Below are 18,336 nucleotides of genomic sequence, written 5' to 3'. Positions count from 1 at the left end.
GAGTGGAGAGAGAGACAGACAGACAGAGAGAGAGACAGAGAGAGAGAGAGAGACAGAGAGAGAGGGAAAAAATATATAACCTAAGACTAGGAACAAAAATTCTAAAATGCATGAGCAAAATTAACCAATGTAATTAAGCCTATAAAACCAATTAGGAGATGAACTAATTTGGTTTAAATAAGCACAATAGATAGATCCGAAAATAACTTCAAAATTTTAGGCTCTGGAGAAAGATAAAGACTAGGAAAACATCGATTTTTATTAAAAAACTATACAAATATAAACAGGGAGAAATGAAACAAGAATGGGTAGAGATGACAAAGAATCAGTACCTGGAGTGATCCCAATTCTCTCTCCCTAGGAATAGGTAGCCCCTTGTACATTTGCTGTATCTTCCAGCTGACCGCCAGCTTGTGTCATTTACACCACATGCCGATGATGAACATCTCTTTGCTGCGCTCCAATCTAGGACTGAAGAGTCAAGGTATGTATGGGTTGGTGGGACAGTTTCAGTCCCTCCCTATCTAGAGCCCTCCACCATACCATCCAAAGCCCCTTGCCATGTGGTCTCTCTCATGTGTTTTCCTTTGCCAGAAATGCAACAGCATAGAGCATATCAGTAAGTCTGATGCTCAAATAGCTACTGGGGAGTTGCCAGTCTCCTCTTCCTATAGGCACACCTAGTCTTCACTAGTGATTCCCTGGGAGCCCTGTTCCCTTGCTTCTAGGAAGGGATATAATCCCCCCATGGAGAGCAGGAAGGGATACGTCTCTTTCCAGAACACCACTCTCCCAAAGGCTGACTCCCCTGTCAACTCTCTATTCTTTCCACTGATTAGTGGTGATGGTTTATCTGTGGGGAGAAGGGATAGGCATGGAGAATGGGTGGGGTGTATCGGAGTGGAGATAGGGCTTGGTGGAAGGACTGGTTTCTCCAACCAATGGCTCTTTAAATGTCCTCCTGGAAGACAGCTAGTTCCAGTAACTGGCGGTGGGTACCTTATGTACTTTTTGATTTTTAGATTTGGGCCTCAGCAGCAGTTTCAGGACAGTAGGAAAAATCCCTCTCAATGTCCATTTACACAAATATATATATATTTCCCCCTCCCTTAAAAAAAAGGTGTCCATTCATTTATTTTGGGAGAGAGGGAGAGAGAGAGAGAGCAAGTGTGAGTGGGTGAGCCACACCCACCCCCCCCCACACACACAGAGAGAGAGAGAGAGAGAGAGAGAGAGAGAGAGAGAGAGAATCCCAAGCAGGCTCTGCACTGTCAGCACGGAGCCCCATGTGGAGTTCCACCTCATGGTTCATGAGATCGCGACCTAAGCCAAAACCAAGAGCCAGAAGCTTAACCGACTCAGCCACCCAGGTGCCTCTCCCCTTTCTTTTATAGTTTAACGAATGTTGGCATACTATTTGCTTTTCTTATTTTTTTCACTTGAAGTATTGCTTAAAGATAGTTCCATATCAGGACATACTATGTGCCTCAGTCTTTTAATTGCTGCATATATTACACAATATGGATGTATTAAAATTTATTAGGGGCGCCTGGGTGGCTTAGTCGGTTGAACGTCTGACTTCGGCTCAGGTCATCATCTCACAGTCTGTGAGTTCAAGCCCCGCATCGGGCTTTGTGTTGACAGCTCGGAGCCTGGAGCCTGCTTCGGATTCTGTGTCTCCCTCTCTCTCTGCCCCTCCCCCACTCATGCTCTCTCTCTGTCTCAATAATAAATAAAAACATTAAAAAATTTATTATAACAGCTCTCTAGTGATAGTTTGTCTCTAGTCTTTTACAAACAGTGCTGTAACCAATATTTTGTGTACATATCTCTTTTCATATAAGCAGCCTTAAAGAAAAAAGTTAACTAGGAACCCTAATAGACAGGCATCCAATGGACAGTTCTAATTATGCTGCAGTTGGTCACATACACCTCTCCTTTGAAAATTGTGATTTATTACAAGAATTGACAATATCTATAGTCTTTAATTGTATTGCTTAGCATGTAATAGACACATTACATTCACAACAATGTTTCTCTTCAATGCTGCATCCAGGGTAACCTCTTCCACACAGACTTAAGTAACAGTTAGAAATCTATACTTAATGGGGCCCACTGGCTCAGGTCATGTTCTCACCTGAGTTCGAACCTGTGTCAGGCTCTGTGCTGACAATCCAGAGCCTGGAGACTGCTTTGGATTCTCTTTCTCTCTCTCTCAATCTCTCCCCCCCCCAACCCTCCCCCACTCATGCTCTCTCTCTCCTTCAAAATTAAATAAACATTAAAAAAATAAAAGGAATCTACACTTAAGCTGCTAACAAGTGGAAATAAGGGATGAAGTCTAGAATGGGGCTTAGGAATGGGTGCTCTGAAGTTATATGTGCCTGAGTTCAAGTCCCAGCACTACCAATATTTATGTATTTTATAGTTTCTGACCTGTATGACACACAGTTTTATCATTCATAAGATGGGGTGAATATAGTACTGACTTCATGGGGATGTTGCAGGGATTAAATAAGAAAGTATACATGATTCCTAGGTCAGTTCCTACTTCACAGAGGGACTGCATGCAAATTCCCCCAGGGGCCAAGACGGGGAGGAGAGGCAGAGAATGGTCTTGGGAGCCAGGCTGTCTGGATTCAAGTCCTGGGTCTGTCACTTCCTAGTTGTGGCTTCAGGCGAGTTACTCTACTTCTCTGGATCTCAGTTTTCTTATCTTTAAAATGGGAGACAACAAATAAAAATAAAAAACTAAAATATAAATAAAATGGGGATGATGGTCCTCTCTACCTTATAATTTGGTTGCCAACTCAAATCATCAATACAAGGAAACTGCTTAGAACACTGCATGGCACATGGAAACCTAGGTATTATTTTTTTCAAGGTCATCTCTTTCATTCCCCTGCCTCTCTGCAATCATTTATTCCAGAAGCATTTCCTAACCATTTGCTATACATGAAGTTTTCAATTCAGGTGACAACTGGATATATAGAAACTCTCTAGCCAGACCTAAACTCACAGTTGGACAAGTAAAGGCAATTCGTCCACAGCTTTCATATTTACTTGGCATAGGCGAATTTCTTGATTTCAGAGATGTTAAATTGTGACCGCAAACAAACTATACTTATTGGAGTTAAAGAATACAGGGGAAAAAAAGAATATAGGAATAGAAGCATAGACCTACAGGGCTAGAAGAGATTCCAATATTACCTTATATTGGATTATCACATAATAGCCATTCCTATGTATTCAATATTTATATGTCAAGCATTTTGTACATATTACCTCACTTAATTTTCAAAAGGACCCATGTGTAATAGGTATCATTATCCTTATTTTGCAGAAAAGATTGAGGATCTGAGAAATCAAGTGACATGCCCAATGGTGGGCCATTCGTAAGATGAAAATGAGGTATTCGCACACAGGTCTTTCTGAAAATAAGAGGTTTGTAACCTGTCATGCACTTTCCCAAAGAAATCTCACTTGTCTGTAGCAAAGATAGCTTATGAAAGCTCTTCGGTGTCTAGAGAGAGCTGGAACTTCATTTTGGGTGACTGAGACAGGGCAGTCTTATCCATTAGCTACAACAGGCACAGTGCCCACAAAAATGTTTTAAGTGCTTTTAAAAGTCAGGGGAAAAAAAAGATGAACTTGTAGGTCAAAGAAAATGTTTTGCTGTACAACATTGATATATTCATCTCTATACCAATTTAGTTGTAAAATGTGAGCTATATAAGAATACGCATGTTTGTACATAAATATACATATGTATATGTTATCTATCTACCTACCTATCTACCCACCTCCACAAACACAAGGCCAATGTGTCGCGGTTCCAGGAAAGTCATAACGCGGCCTTGCGAAGTGCGCTAAACTTTCTGGGAAGGGGAGAATAGCAAACCAAGTTGGAGGGTGGGAAGCGGTGGTCAAATTGTGGAAAATGTGGTAACAATTTCTCTGCTCCCATCAAAGGAATCCTAAAAGAGAGGTTAAAAAGACAAAGGTGAAACAGAATAGGAAGCGCCCACGTTCTAGTCGCATGATCTTGGGACCAGTGACTTGATCAACGTGAACCTCAGTTTCGCCATCGATAAAATGGGGATAGGTACCTGGGACCTGGTTAGGGACCAAAGTGCTCACTGCTACGTAGGAATCGTTCAATACATACACGTTGAGTGAACGCTGTAATTGTATGGTTAGCATTGTGGCCGGTGTACCACATGCGTCCAGTAAGTAGTAGTCGGTGGCATTAAAAATTGTAAAAAGTCCAGAAAAGTGACAAACCTAGCCCTCCAAGACCTACTGGTCTCTCCGTAGGTTCCACGCGAACCTGCGCAGTAACTTCTCTAGAAGGCGAGAGCACGCGAATGCGCTTGCGCGGAAGCGCTTTCCTCCGCCCCTTGAGGCGCCACGGTCAGTGGGGTGGGCCTCGGCGGCGGCGCGACAAGTCCAGAGGGAAGGGCTGAGGAAGGGGCGTGGCTAGGGAAGCCAGGCCCCGGCCACCCTCTTCCGGGGCTCCGCCAGCTGCGCGCGCATTCTCCCCCCCCCCCTCCCCGCCTTCTTTTGTGGTCCGGCCCATTGCGAGGGTGACAGGAAACCCTGTGCAGGGAGCGCCGCCATCTTGGACCTGCCCGAGGAAGATCCTGAGGGAGCCGCAGGAGCAGTCGCCGCTGCCACCGCTACTGCTGCCAGTGCGTCTGCACCTCCTCGGCCAGCCCGCTAGCTGCCGGGGCCTCGGCCGATCGCCCCTGCTCCTCTCCAGCTGCGCCCGCACTCCTCTTCATCGTCCTGACGCCCCCCTCCCGCCCGGAAAGCTGCCCAGCCACCAGCAACCCCCCAGGTAACGCGGGCCTTCCGCAGTGTCCGTCCGGCCGAGGCCTCCTCGCCCGGCTCGCCGGGGGCCGGGGTGCGGACGACTGCGAGCAGGGCGGCGGGCGGGTGGCGCCGCAGGGCCGGCCCTGCCAGGCCGCGGCGAGCCCGGGGTCGGCGCCGGGCACCTCGGCGCCCGGCCCGACGGGACTCCCGTGCGGGGGCGGGGGGTGTTCCTGCGCTGCGTCCGCCCGAGCCTCTGGTCCTCCCCGCCCAGCCGAGAGCTGCGGGGCGTGCGGGGAAGGGTGTGTTCGGCCGCGCCTTCCCCGCCTCCTCGACCGGACCGGGCACACACGCACCTCCCGCAGGCCCCTCTCCCCGCTGCCGCTCTGGCGGACCACCCCCGCCGTATTTATCCACGCGGGCAGCGCCGCCTCGCAGCCCACGAGCCCAGACGTGGCATTCCCCGTCCCGGAGGCCGCGTCTGCCCGGAGTACAAAAGGCAGCACCTCGCAGCCTCGCCGGCATCTTGGACTAGCCCCGGTGTCCTTGTCGATGTGGGTAGACCGTGCACTTGGGCTGGGGAAGGGGTCTTATGCTTGCGAGGTCCTGGTTGGGGTGAGGCCCTGTAAGGCCCCGGACACCTTCCGAGGCCTCGAGCTTAGGGAGCATGGAGAAGCGGTGGAGAAGACCAAAAAAGTTTTGGCATTTTGAGAATGGAAGGAAAAACGGCGAAGCCAGCGTTTGTTTTGATGGTTGGCACCTTACCGTGTGCCGGGTGCAGCCCAGGTGTCTTCCCACAGGGTTTTCTTCGAGTAGCCCGTGGTGATAAGCAAAGTTATCTTCATTTGCAAGGGAGGAAACTGAGGCTTGAAGTTACGATGTGACCGGTTGGTTCAGGATGCTTCCTACCGACTGGCCTCTGCCTGCACTGTGCCTGGTGTTTCTCCACTACCCTCAAGTTAGGCTAGGGTTACAGGCATGGCCACGTAAAATGTACCCACAGCTTAATTCCTCTTTCCCTACGTTTGCACTGGATGACAACTGACGACTTCTTTATAACTGGAAGTCTGTAGTGTCACTCCTCCACTGCCAGTCCTCATTCTCCCAACTCCAGAGGGGAGATGGCAAGGTTTTCATTGTATATTTGAAGACGAAACTGGGGTTCCCGAAGGCCGAGTGCTTTTCTGGTGGTCCCACACAAGTGTCAGAGCTCACCTGAACTCTTGCAGAGTTTACTGCTCATTTTGTTACTGTCACAACCGCCTTTTATTTGTATGTGGTTATTGGAGACAGACTTGACCTTGCAGTAATCCAGCTCCCACTCCTTCCCCCAACACTTGCCTGTATTTTTTTCCACAGTTCTGCTTAGGCCCTTTTATTCGTGCATGCCTCGAGGCATGTGGTGGTTAAGAGTTCTGGAGGGTTTCTACACTAATACTGCCGCTTTCTAGTTGAGTGACCTTAAGGAATTGACTTAGCCTCTCAGAGTCAGTGCCCTTATCTATACAGGGGATAGTTGTACCTACATTTTAGAGCTGTTGCGAGGATTAAATGGGATTAAAAACCCTTAGCACCTTGCCTGGCATATAGTAGGTGCTCCATTGTAACAGTGCCAGGCATGTAGTGGTTGTTTAATATTTGTTGATTCAATTAAATCAGAGAGTTGTCCAGTTAGACGTGGGCCTGAATCTTCATTTTCCCTTTGGTAGTGTGGGACTGTGGATATATCAACTCTTAGTTGGTTTCCTTACCTGTAAAAAGAATTTTTAGGATTAGAGATTGTGTATAAAGTAGCTGGCGTATATTAGGCATTCAATAAATGGCAGTTATTGTAAAGAGGTAAGATCCCTTTAGATTCTCATAACCTAAAAAAATTCCTTGAAATTAAAGCTACCTTTTAAAAAGTTTTTGCTTTTTAAATTTCATGTTAAACTTTATTGTTGTGGCATACTTGAACTGTGCGACAGAATTTGGAGTGTTCTTAAAATTAATCTTTATCAGTATTAAATATTTTTGCATAATCTTAGTAAGATTTTGTACTATTAGGGGAAACTTTTGGTTAAGGCAAATATATTAAAACTAGGGCAACTGAGAGATTTTTTATTTTTTTTTAAAGCATGAAACATTTTTGTGTGGTTAAAAATGTCAGGCATGGTTGGAGACAGCAGTGTACAAATAGAAATATCAGAGACTGTACTTTTAAAAAACTTTATGTTCTAGATAGCTTTAAACATGTACAAAAGAGAGTGATATACTGAGCCTTCTCCTACCCATCAGCCAGTGTTAACAGTGATCAGTCTTGTTGATCTATATACACCTATACCCTCTCCACCAAATTATTTTGAAGCAAGTTTCAGACATCATATTTCATCAGTAATTTTTTTGCTATTACTAAACTTTTAACTCTAGTAGTAAGTACAGGGTTTTAGTGTTTTGCCCTTTTAAGTACTTTCATTCTGTGAACAGAGGTGCAGTATTGGAGTACTTCTTATTCATAGCATACCATCATAATTAACTGGAAAATTTTGTCTTTTTCTTGACACAGTAAGGGATCTAGTTCCTAATACAAGTATGACGTTAAATATCTTGTCCAAAGTGAGTTTTTTTAAGTGGATGTTACAAATGGGTGGGTTATTTTCAGAGATTGCATTACTGTTGAGGAAAGGAAATTGACCACTCTCGCTGGTTAGGTTAGATTATTAGATTAACTGCCCAAGTTTTGGGTCCACTTGTCTGACAGATCAAGTAGCATTCCATGTTAGAGGGCTTGTAAACAAATCAGACTGCTTCTGTTCTTAAGTTTCATGAAGGCAAGGAACAATGATTTTTGTGATCATTACTATATTGTCCAAGCCTAGTCCCAAGGCTTTGTGCTTAGTAGATGATCAACAAATATTTCTGTATTGGAATCACAAAAGCAGTCTATCTTGGCTCTGGTATTTAAACAAAATGTCTTGCATGTAAAACACACACACACACACACACACACACACACACACACAAAACAGGCTTAACTAATTTTAACAATGCAGATCAGAATATAAATCACCTGGAATATTTTGTGGGTTGTTTTTGGCCTGTGTTGTCTTGAATAAGTTATGTAAAAATTATACGGTAACATGTTCTAAGGAGTAGAATAAAATAGCTATATAGCAGTTGTGAAAGGATTAGTCAGACATAGTGCATAAGTTAACACGGTAAAAAAAAGCCAAGCTATTTAAAAAAAAAAAAAACAAAATGGGAAAATTACTGTCGATTATTGGAGGGAGTGGTTTTTGTCTGGTTTTTGAGGATGATCATATGATTGACTTCATATGATGTTCCCCATATTGTAAATGTGGAAATAATGTTGAAAGTGTTATGAAAGGGAAGTTTTTTGGTTCTGTTTAGTCTTTAATTTAGTTTGTATTAGAATTATATATTAAAATGTCTTAAATATTTCATAGTTTTTTATTGTCTCTACTTTGAATACTTTAGAACATTACTAGTGAATATAGTACATGCTCGTACTGTTAGTCCAGGCATATATAAAGTTAATAATTTCTGTCCTTTTTCTGCTCTAAATCCAAGTATTCATTTTTCACAATTTGGTGTGTATCCTTCCATATTACCTGTATACAGGATTGAGAGAGAGAGAGAGAGAGAGTGTGTGTATGTGTGTATGTGTGTATGCTATTGCATAAAATTCTGCCAACTTTTTTTCACTTAAAATCATGGATATGTTTTCAGGTTAATAATACGTGTATATATATATAAATGGTTTTTAAACTAAATGCATATTATTTCATAATACAGATGTACTCTATTTAATCATTTCCCTGTTGATAGGAGCATAGATTGTCTCCAGGTTTTGTTTTTTGGGTTTTTGGTTTTTGGTTTTTGGTGGTGTTTTTTTTCTGTAAAAATGCTGCATTAAATGCCCTTGGACCTATAACCTTATGGACTGAAGATTTTGTATCTGTAGGCTACTTCTTGGTCAAAGGGGGATTTGGATTATCTTTAAGATTTTAAAATATATTGATTACTTCCCCCAAAATGTGGTAATTCATACTTCCATAAGCTGAGTGTATGAAAAGTACCTAACCTTCCCATCTACCAGCATATTTCAAATCCAGTCATTTATATGTCTGTATAATCTTATTTGGAGAGATGTTTGATTAACTGTATGGAGACCATGCAATTTTATTTGGGGGGCAACAATGATTAGTTTTAGTATGCACTTAGTAACCATTTAGATAGATCTCTGTGTATTGGCCTGGAAATAGATCAATGATTTTGTTAGGTGAAAAACACTCTGCATAGTTTTATGCAGTAGCATACCCCATTTTTAAATATATTCCTTACTTTAATGGTGATATGTTTTTCTTGTTCAAGAGATGATGTTAATCTAGGGAAATCTTTTGTTAAAGCAGTATTAAGCATAGTTAATATTTAAAAGGGGCCAAACAACAATCATCAGTGCTTAATGTGCACTTATTAATCCTTTCTCTTGACAGCCAGGAAGCTCAGAGCTAAATTTTAGATGAGCTGATAGTAAAACTATGACCCTAAATATTTATTGTAGTTATCCTCCATTTTTCTTTTGAGTTTTTGATTTTATTTTATCAGTCTACATAGCTACCTTAGAGAAAATCATGTTCTTTGGAATCAGGCCTGAATTCAGATTCCAGCTCTGCCATTTTACTAACTTTGTAGCAGTAGCCAAATCAGTGAATTTCTCCAAACCTCAATTTTTTCAGTTTTTACATAAACCTAATAATGATAATGACTCTGCAGAGTTGTGAGAATTAAGTAAGAATTATATTAAGACAAAGTAGGGAAACATAGTCCTGATCATCCCATGGTTTACTCCCAGCGAATGTTAATTTCAGAAACTTTTTTGAAGGGGATATAATTTGAATTAGTGTTATCATTTATCCATATCTACAAATCCTGGTTACAATGCATCCTCTGAATATAATTTTTTTAGTACTACTTAGAGTATTAAATTAGAACCAAGTGAGTGAACTGAAAAAGATAGGTCTTCCTAAGTATCACAGAAGGGTTTCATGGTGCATCTCATAACTATGGAGGAGGTGGGATGGTGTAGTGGTTAGAGGGGGTTCTCTGCAGTCAAAACAGTCTCAGGTTCAGTATAGACTTGACCACTTAGCTTTGTGACCTGGGCATGTTACTTACCTATTGAGTCTTGATCTATAAAATGAGGATTATAGATGTTTTATAAGAGTGTAGTAGTAAAGATTAATTGAGATTGAATGTAAAGCGTTTAAAACATTGCCTGGCACATATTAAGTGCCTAATAAATGGTAATGTAACAGTTACATTTGTTATTAGTTTAGAAGTTATTCACCTGTATTTAATGATGCTTGTTGTCTCAGTATAGTACTTTTTTTTTTTTTTTTTAATGTTTATTTTAGAGAGTGCAAGCAGGGGAGGAGCAGAGAGAGAGGGGGACAGAGGATCCAAAGCAGGCTCTGTTCTGAAAGCAGACAGCCTGATGCTGGGCTTGAACTCACAAACCATGAGATCACGACCTGAGCTGAAGTTGGGACACCTAACTGACTAAACCACTCAGATGCCTCTGAACGTAGTACTACTCTTAAGGAAATCAAAGGCATTGAATGAGAGCTTATCTTCATATGAACTTTATTCACATGCTTTTGTAACACATGGAAAGAAGTGCATTTAATCACATCAGTAGCTGTGTACAAGTTACAGAGTATTTTAAGGTTTTTTAATTAGTGGAGATTATAGTGTTGAATGAACTCATGTTCTCAGTGTTTGAACTGGACCACCAGTTTTTGACTTTTGAGTAAAGCAAAAGAATCCTTAAGTAATAAGAAAAAAACTTGTTTCCCCTTCCAAAGTTACTTTAAAAAGTACATTCTTCACCTTAACAGTGGTATGTCTCATTCCATGTGCAAGAAATGATGTTGAAAAATACTTTTTAAAAATCATATTAAGCATGGCTAATATTTAAAAGGAGACCACTTGAATATAATTCTACTATAAATACATAATTTTGAGTGAATGTTATGCATAACATTATGTTTAAACCTAGGTAGTATCTTAGCTTATAATAAGAAAGGGAGGATCTGTTATGTTAGTGACTACAGTTGTAGATATTTTCTGCCTTCATTGTCTACTGAAATTACTAAGTTTGAGTAGCTTTCCTTTTTTAACTCTGCTTTTTGGGTCATTTTTAAGAAAGTTGAACCAGAAAATTGTGTGGTGGGGTAAAGACAGGGCACTGGTATTCACTGTGAAATAGTGGTCATTCTCTTTTATTTGGGAATAGTGTGTGCTAATTAATGCTTGATATTTTGTAAAAATGTTTTGAAAATTGGTCATTGTATAGATAATTAATGAATGCTTGTGTGATGACTAGCACGCACACAAATTAATACAACTAGAATTGGTTTATAATTTCCTGATTAGACTTTAGAACATTTCAAGAAGATATTAGGATTGTTAGAGGCCTTGGTTTCAACATAATATAATGGAAGGCAGCAAAGTATATATAGCTACAAGTTTCAGTAAGAAGAGGGAAAGGAAATAGGAAAATCAGAAAGGTAAGAACATGAAAGACAGTAATTTCAAGGTGACTAAATGATTACTTTTCCCCAAGTTTGAATGGGAAAAGAGGAGCTTAAAAAGGAAGTTAAAAGTTAATTACAGGGTTCTGGGAAGAATACAGGTGAAGAAGTTAATAACCTTTAAGTATCATTTTTATTGTGAAAGAATATTTTCTTCCTTGTGTTTGGGATCTGGTGAATAATCCACACCAATTTTAGCCTCAGGACCAACCAAGTTCATTCTTAAAAGTTTTGAGTCCCCATTGTCTGGAAAAAGGGAAACAAATTATTATGTTCAGAATCAGTTAATCTAACTAGAAAAACTCCCTTCCTGTACGAACTGGTTAAGGGAGTTTTCAGTGATGTTGAAGACTGATTATAAAAATGTTACAACACATCAAGCTGGAATGGGTAGCAGGGCATCCACTTTTGTTAAAATAATCCTTACAGCTCATTGAGAAGACTCTACTGTGTCCTGATTGTCTGATACTTTACTGTAATGAACTTTTTTCTCTTCCCTGATAGCAGTTATATACTTATTTTAAATATTTTTTCTACATGTTAAATTTTATTATATAGTAATTTTGTTAGTTTTAGTAATTGAACTTCTACAGATGTCTTATATAATGTGACAATTGACCATGGCAGTAAAGTCAGATTAAAAAATACTGGAAATTAAAATTTTAGAAATAGGGTCAAATATTTATAAGTGTGTGTATGTATAATTTTTTATCTTTTCCTTAAGCTGAAAACTGGTTTGAGAATAAATGTTACAGGAAATCATTACCAGTATTAGAATTTACTTCTTGTTTCTAACACCTAGCACTGTGTCTGACACATTCAAGGCATTCATTTGAATAAATTGGAGAGGTTTTTCTTAAAGTTATTAAAGTAGAAAGAAATTAGAATTATTTAGGTTAAGTCTATCTGAAGGTAAAGAATAGGCTGTGATCTTTAGAAATATTTTCTAATACAGGGGCGCCTGGGTGGCTCAGTCACTTAAGCGTCCGCCTTGTTAGGTCATGATCTCACGGTTCGTGGGTTCAAGCCCCGCATCGGGCTGTGTGCTGACAGCTCAGAGCCTGGAGCCTGTTTCAGATTCTGTGTCTCCCTCTCTCTCTGCCCCTCCCCCACTTGCATTCTGTCTCTCTTTGTCTCACAAAAATAAATAAATGTTAAAAAAATATATATTTTCGGGGCGCCTGGGTGGCTCAGTCGGTTGAGCGTCCGACTTCAGCTCAGGTCACGATCTCGCGGTCCGGGAGTTCGAGCCCCGCGTCAGGCTCTGGGCTGATGGCTCGGAGCCTGGAGCCGGCTTCCGATTCTGTGTCTCCCTCTCTCTCTGCCCCTCCCCCGTTCATGCTCTGTCTCTCTCTGTCTCAAAAATAAATAAACGTAAAAAAAAAAAAATTAAAAAAAAAAATATATATATTTTCTAATACATAAACTTGCCAATTTTTATAAACGTAAGTGGTATTTTATGCCATTATTTCAGCTTCTAGAGTAGTATGTAGTAGGCATTTGAGACATAATCTTCAAATTCTGTATTAGGTTGAGCCATATAAAACTGCAAAATAAATGACTTTTTAAAAAATACAAGAACAACAGTTTCATGTGGTTTTATCTAATCCTGGCAGTAATTTGGTTTGGAAATCATATGATTGGTCTTTCTTTGGAAGCTATGCTAACCATGATTTAAAGTAGAGTTTTAAAAAGGGTTATTTTATGTTTATAAGTTAGTGGTTACTTTCTATAACATTCTGTTGTGAAATCAGAGTCCTGAACAAGTTGGACATCAGTAATTCATTTGATCATTTGACGAGTGGGGACTTCAAAGAGGAGGGAGGACTGTTCCTAAAAAATAAGGATTTTGTAAAGTTTATTTATTTTGAGAGAGAGAGAGGAAGCATTAGCAGGGGAGGGGCAGAAAGAGAGGGAGAATCCCAAGCAGGCTTCCTGAAGCGGGGCTCTCAGGACTGTGAGATGCGACCTGAACCGAAATCAAGAGTCAGATGCTTACTGGACTGAGCCAACCAGGCGCCCCTACAGTGATATTTAACTTAAGTTTATAAAGATTTCCTTGTTTGAAATTTTGTTATTGGATGTTTCCTACAGTGAGATACTGGAATTGTTCTGATATAATGGTATCTTAATATTTCTATGGATAGTATGTGAGAATGTTAATATTCATCCAAGAGAATTTATGCATTTGGTCAATTTGAGAAACGTATGCATGCATACATTTTGTTTATAATCATATGCTGTATTTTATATATCTTTAAAGGCTAGCAGCGGTCAACTGGGTAACTTGTGTATACTTGCCTTCTGCAGTAACACACTTTTCTTTGTTTTTAGTGCCACCATGGCAACTGCACCATACAACTACTCTTACATCTTTAAATATATTATTATCGGTAAGTTTACTTAACTTATACTCTTGTTCTGCAAAGAAAGTCAATGTATAAAATATTTATATACTAAAACTTAAGATACCACTCCAGAAGAAGTGTATGATTTTTTTTCACTGCAAAATTCAAGCTCCTTTAATAACATTTATTTTTGCAGTAATATACTTTTTGCATTGTGGCCATGGATACTTCTATAGTACAGTGGTGGGTACCTTTTGAACTGATGTTGATTGTTCTTGAGGACTGCCTGAAAGCTGTTAATCCTGGAAATGGGACAGATTTGCTAGGAGTACTGATAACTTTCCAAAAATATCATGAAAGCCCTTGGAGCCCCCTGGATTCCAAAAAGTGATAGAGAACACTGATTCAGAGTAATTGTGTAATATATATAATATGATATTGGTAGTTTTTCCATTAAGTTTCAAGATATTGCTCAAATTAAAACACAATGCTATTTACCCAAGTATAGTTGTAAGAGCTCAGTTGAAAGTACATATACTTTATATATTAGACGATTGTACTGATTGTCACATGTTGATCATATGTGATTGTATTGTAACACTTTTCTTCACCAAAGGTTAAATTGCTATAGTACAGTTGGAGATGGCATCTGTTCTGTTGTGGTTTTCATGTAGTGTACATGCTTTTCTTTTGTGGAATTCTATAAGAAATACAAGGAATATGAGAAAATACGAGATCTAGTCCATCAGACTTCTAGAATTTTTTATTTCTGCTAGTTATATGCTGCCCTGTTTACTCCCAGAAGTCTTTTGCTTTAATGCATGGATTAAGGGAAAAAAACAATACAAAACTTTGAAACAGCTCAAAGTAGAAAATGCTCTTACAATAGTTCCTCTGTTAGAAAGCACTTCCTATCTGATGGTTATTAACTAACATAATTTATAACTTCAGTTCTATCATACTGAAGGTTAGGAATCATCAGTCTGTACATCACATTGAAAAGTGACCTGTATGATCTTTCAGACTCATTATATATTAGGGAAATAAAACTTCAAATGTCCCAGAAATTTGTGATGTGATATGGTAGGGGATATAACAGTCATTGTATATAATTATAAGAGTATAAAACTGAGTATGTAATTGCCACTTGAAATTTTTCTTTGAAACAGGGGACATGGGAGTAGGAAAATCTTGCTTACTTCATCAATTTACAGAAAAAAAATGTAAGTTCAATATATAAGGTAAAACATTAATACATGCTTTATTGTCACTTTCCTACTTTTCAGAAAGTGCCATTTTCACTATATGCATTTAAATACAACATTTCTTTAGAGAGTGAATTTAAATAGGTGTATATATAGTGAAATACACCTGCATGTACAGAGTGTTGATTTTTATATACCATATATAATTTGAGTTTCTTGTTTAGTTTGTTTTGATGGTAGGAAATTTTTTAAAATGTATATTACAGTGTCAGATTTAAGTAATCTTTTCTGTGACTTCACCATTTTAGAAATTATTAGAAATTTGCTGCATGTATCATTTGTCAACTAAATAATAGATTGGAGATATTTAAATAAAATTCTTTCTGTATCCAGGACTGGTTTATTAATATTTGAAGTACAATTCTGTCTTGGGTGGTAGAGGAAGAGACCATCTTATTTTATGTAACTGATAGGCTGAATGTAGTTGAAATTGTTTCCATATAGTTGAAATTATTTTTATGGCTTGTTTTGTTTTGTTTTTGCTTAATGTAACATTTTGTGAAAGCTCCAGCAGTCTGTGTGTACTTGTACCGCAGAGTAGTGGGTTTAGGTTTTCAGTGGCCTAATTATAAGGAAAGGACTAATAAGCTTGTCCTACTGGATTAGACATATATAACCTGCCAATATATGATTGTAAGTATATGTTAAATGTGTTTTTCTTTGAGGTATCGATAGTATTTTCCAGGATAAAAATTTGACCAACAACTCCTAGAGTCTTAAAACCATTGATTGGTTTGTTATATGTAATGATTATCAGAAGTCTAAATAGTATAATGTTGATATTATGAAGAACTTATTAAAATCTTTATTTTTAATTTGCAGATTCTTTTAGTCCAGGGGTTAGCAAACAGTAGCCTGTGGGCAAAATCCAGTCACTGCCTGTTTTTGTAAATAAGGTTTTATTTCCACAACCATGCTCATTCTACTTACTGTCTCTGGCTGCTTTTTGTGCTTCTGCAGCAGAGTTGAGTAGTTGTGACAGACCTTTTGGCCTACAAAACTTAAGTATTTATTATTTGGTCCTTTTTTTTTTTTTTTTAAAGTTTATTTAATAGAGAGAGAGAGATGGTGCAAGTGGAGGAGGGGCAGAGGGAGAATCCCAAGCAGGCTCCACACTGCCAGCACAGAGCCCAGTACTGGGCTCAAACCCACGAAGCCCTGAGATGATGACCTGAGCCGAAACCAGGAGTTGAACACTTAACCGACTCAGCCACCCAGGTCCCCCTATTTGGTTCTTTATAGAAGTTTGCTCACCTCTGTTTTAGTCCAGTCAGATTTCTTTGACCTCTGGGTTTTTGTTAATTTTTTTTCAGCGCTAGCTTGAGTCCATTCATAGCCTACAAGCCTTAATAAGTCATTTGATTATCCAGTGGATTTTTTTCTGCTGGTCTTAATCTGAAGCTTTCTGGAAGTTGGAATATTATATTCTATTTCTTTTCCTCTCTAACAGTTATGGCTGATTGTCCTCACACAATTGGTGTTGAATTTGGTACAAGAATAATTGAAGTTAGTGGCCAAAAAATCAAACTGCAGATTTGGGATACAGCAGGACAGGAGAGGTTTAGGGCTGTTACACGGAGCTACTACAGAGGAGCTGCGGGAGCGCTTATGGTGTATGATATCACTAGGTAAGAGATTCATAGTTTTTCAAACTTCGTACTTGAAAAAAGAAGTCTACTTTAGGCAGCGTGGTCTCCTTTTTTATCGATGTAGGCATTCTTTAGTTTGTGCTTGTGTGCCTATACATGAGCTTATTTGGGCTTTATGGTTTCTTCTCTAAATTGTATAAGACTTGATGTATGTAACATGTTGATTTCCTTTTCTGAAAGTGGATATGACTGAAGAAAAACTTTAGGAGATGCTGGTGGAGCTAATAGAAGAATACTATTCTGAAAAGCAGCATCTGTTCAATTATTTGAGGTGAAATAATATTTTATACCAAACTTTGTTCTTTTCACTTCAGTAGAAAGCAAGCGAGTCTTGAGTTACTCTGTTCAGTCTCTAGTGTTAAACACACTTTTTCAAAGTAAGGTCAGGGAAGAAATTAAGTAGTTTTGCTAATCCAACATGGTAGGTTATAAAAAGTTCTTATGCTTGCATCTGAAGGTGTTTGAGGTATTTAATTGTTCATTCACTTAAATTCTTTTTTGCTCTAAAATTCTTTTTTGAAATGGTTTGCAATACCACATGCAGCAAGATTAAGTTTATTTCAGCTTGGCTTTCTGGAAACTGAAAGCACTTGATACAACATAACAAAGCTGGACCCTATTTGGGTTGAGAAAAACATGGAAAATTGGGCTACTTCATTAAACTGTGCTAAGCTAGCAAATGAACTGGATCACCTTTCATATTAACGCAGAGTGCCAGTTTATTATTATTTTTTTTAAAGTTTATTTGTTTATTTAAAGAGTGTGTGAACAGGGGAGGGAGAGAGAGAATCCCAAGCAGGCTCTGCACTGTCAGCTCCGAGCCCAGTGCCGGGCTCAGTCTCATGAACCGGGAGACCACGACCTGAGCCAAAACCAAGAGTCAGACGCTTAACCAACTGAGCCCCCAGGCGCCCCGCAGAGTGCCAGTTTAAAGCATTGTGACTCTTGTCTTATTTTTTTGAGAGGAGGTAGGGATGGGTGAGTGGGGCCAAATGATAATTAGACTTTCAAGCATATTTCCTTTTGAGAAATGCTTTGTATGTTTGCTCTTGAAGAGTCACAATACAGTGCACATTAACATGTTAGCACCCTGAGAAGTTCTGTAGAAAAATTCTTTAACTTAATTTAGTTTGGTGTTTCCTAAGCTTATTTTATTGAGGAACACACTGGGAAATGTGGACTTAGAATGAAGATAGCGGCTGATTATAATTACAGTGCTTGAAGTTCATTGAGTTCTAGAGTTGGGTGATCTCAGGGCAAAAGGAGTGAAATAGTCTTAATGCTTTTCTTTATAGCCAGGAACTGGTAACATGATAAGTAAATAGTTTTGTGGGAAGAATATTAAAGAACCTGGCCATCTCTACAAGACACCCTTATGAGGGGTGCATTCCCGAAGACTTTGCATAATTAAAAACTCTATTCATTATTAATCAATTTAAATGTGCTGATATGTGCTTAGAGTTATCAATCTGTAATGTAGTTGGTTTTATTTTGTGTGTGCTTGTGTTTTTCCCCCTTGAGCTTTACTGATAATATAGTTGACACATAACATTGTGTAAGTTTAAGATCTACAAAGTGATGATTTGATACATGTTTGCTTTTAAGCATAGTAACTACTTTTGGTAGAATATGTGTCTGTTCAAGTCATCAAAAGTACTTTGGCTGG

General features: G+C 39.2%; 1 protein-coding gene and 1 long non-coding RNA gene across 2 annotated transcripts in view; one reads left to right on the top strand and one right to left on the bottom strand.

Moving 5' to 3' along the window:
- Positions 1–338: 338 nt before the first annotated feature.
- LOC124503667 (uncharacterized) lies at positions 339–4,660 on the bottom strand. Its single transcript, XR_006960236.1, has 3 exons — positions 4,628–4,660; positions 3,792–3,977; positions 339–471 (listed from the first exon to the last, which is right to left on the bottom strand). It is a non-coding gene; the product is annotated as an uncharacterized LOC124503667 (long non-coding RNA).
- The window catches only part of RAB14 (RAB14, member RAS oncogene family), a 26,962-nt gene continuing 13,235 nt past the window's right edge, over positions 4,610–18,336 (top strand). Inside the window, exons 1-4 of the mRNA XM_047068871.1 lie at positions 4,610–4,840; positions 13,743–13,801; positions 14,926–14,979; positions 16,472–16,649. Of these exons, the coding sequence (XP_046924827.1) occupies positions 13,750–13,801; positions 14,926–14,979; positions 16,472–16,649 (284 nt within the window). The 5' untranslated portion in view covers positions 4,610–4,840; positions 13,743–13,749. The remainder of the gene's footprint in view (positions 4,841–13,742; positions 13,802–14,925; positions 14,980–16,471; positions 16,650–18,336) is intronic.

The sequence above is a fragment of the Lynx rufus genome, unplaced genomic scaffold (genome assembly GCF_022079265.1).
Source record: "Lynx rufus isolate CCGP_SWC_20201006 ecotype Redwood Valley unplaced genomic scaffold, mLynRuf1.p SCAF_10, whole genome shotgun sequence".
Classification (NCBI taxonomy): domain Eukaryota; kingdom Metazoa; phylum Chordata; class Mammalia; order Carnivora; family Felidae; genus Lynx; species Lynx rufus.
Note: the sequence above shows the minus strand (reverse complement) of the source record. Positions and strands in the feature narration are given on the sequence as shown.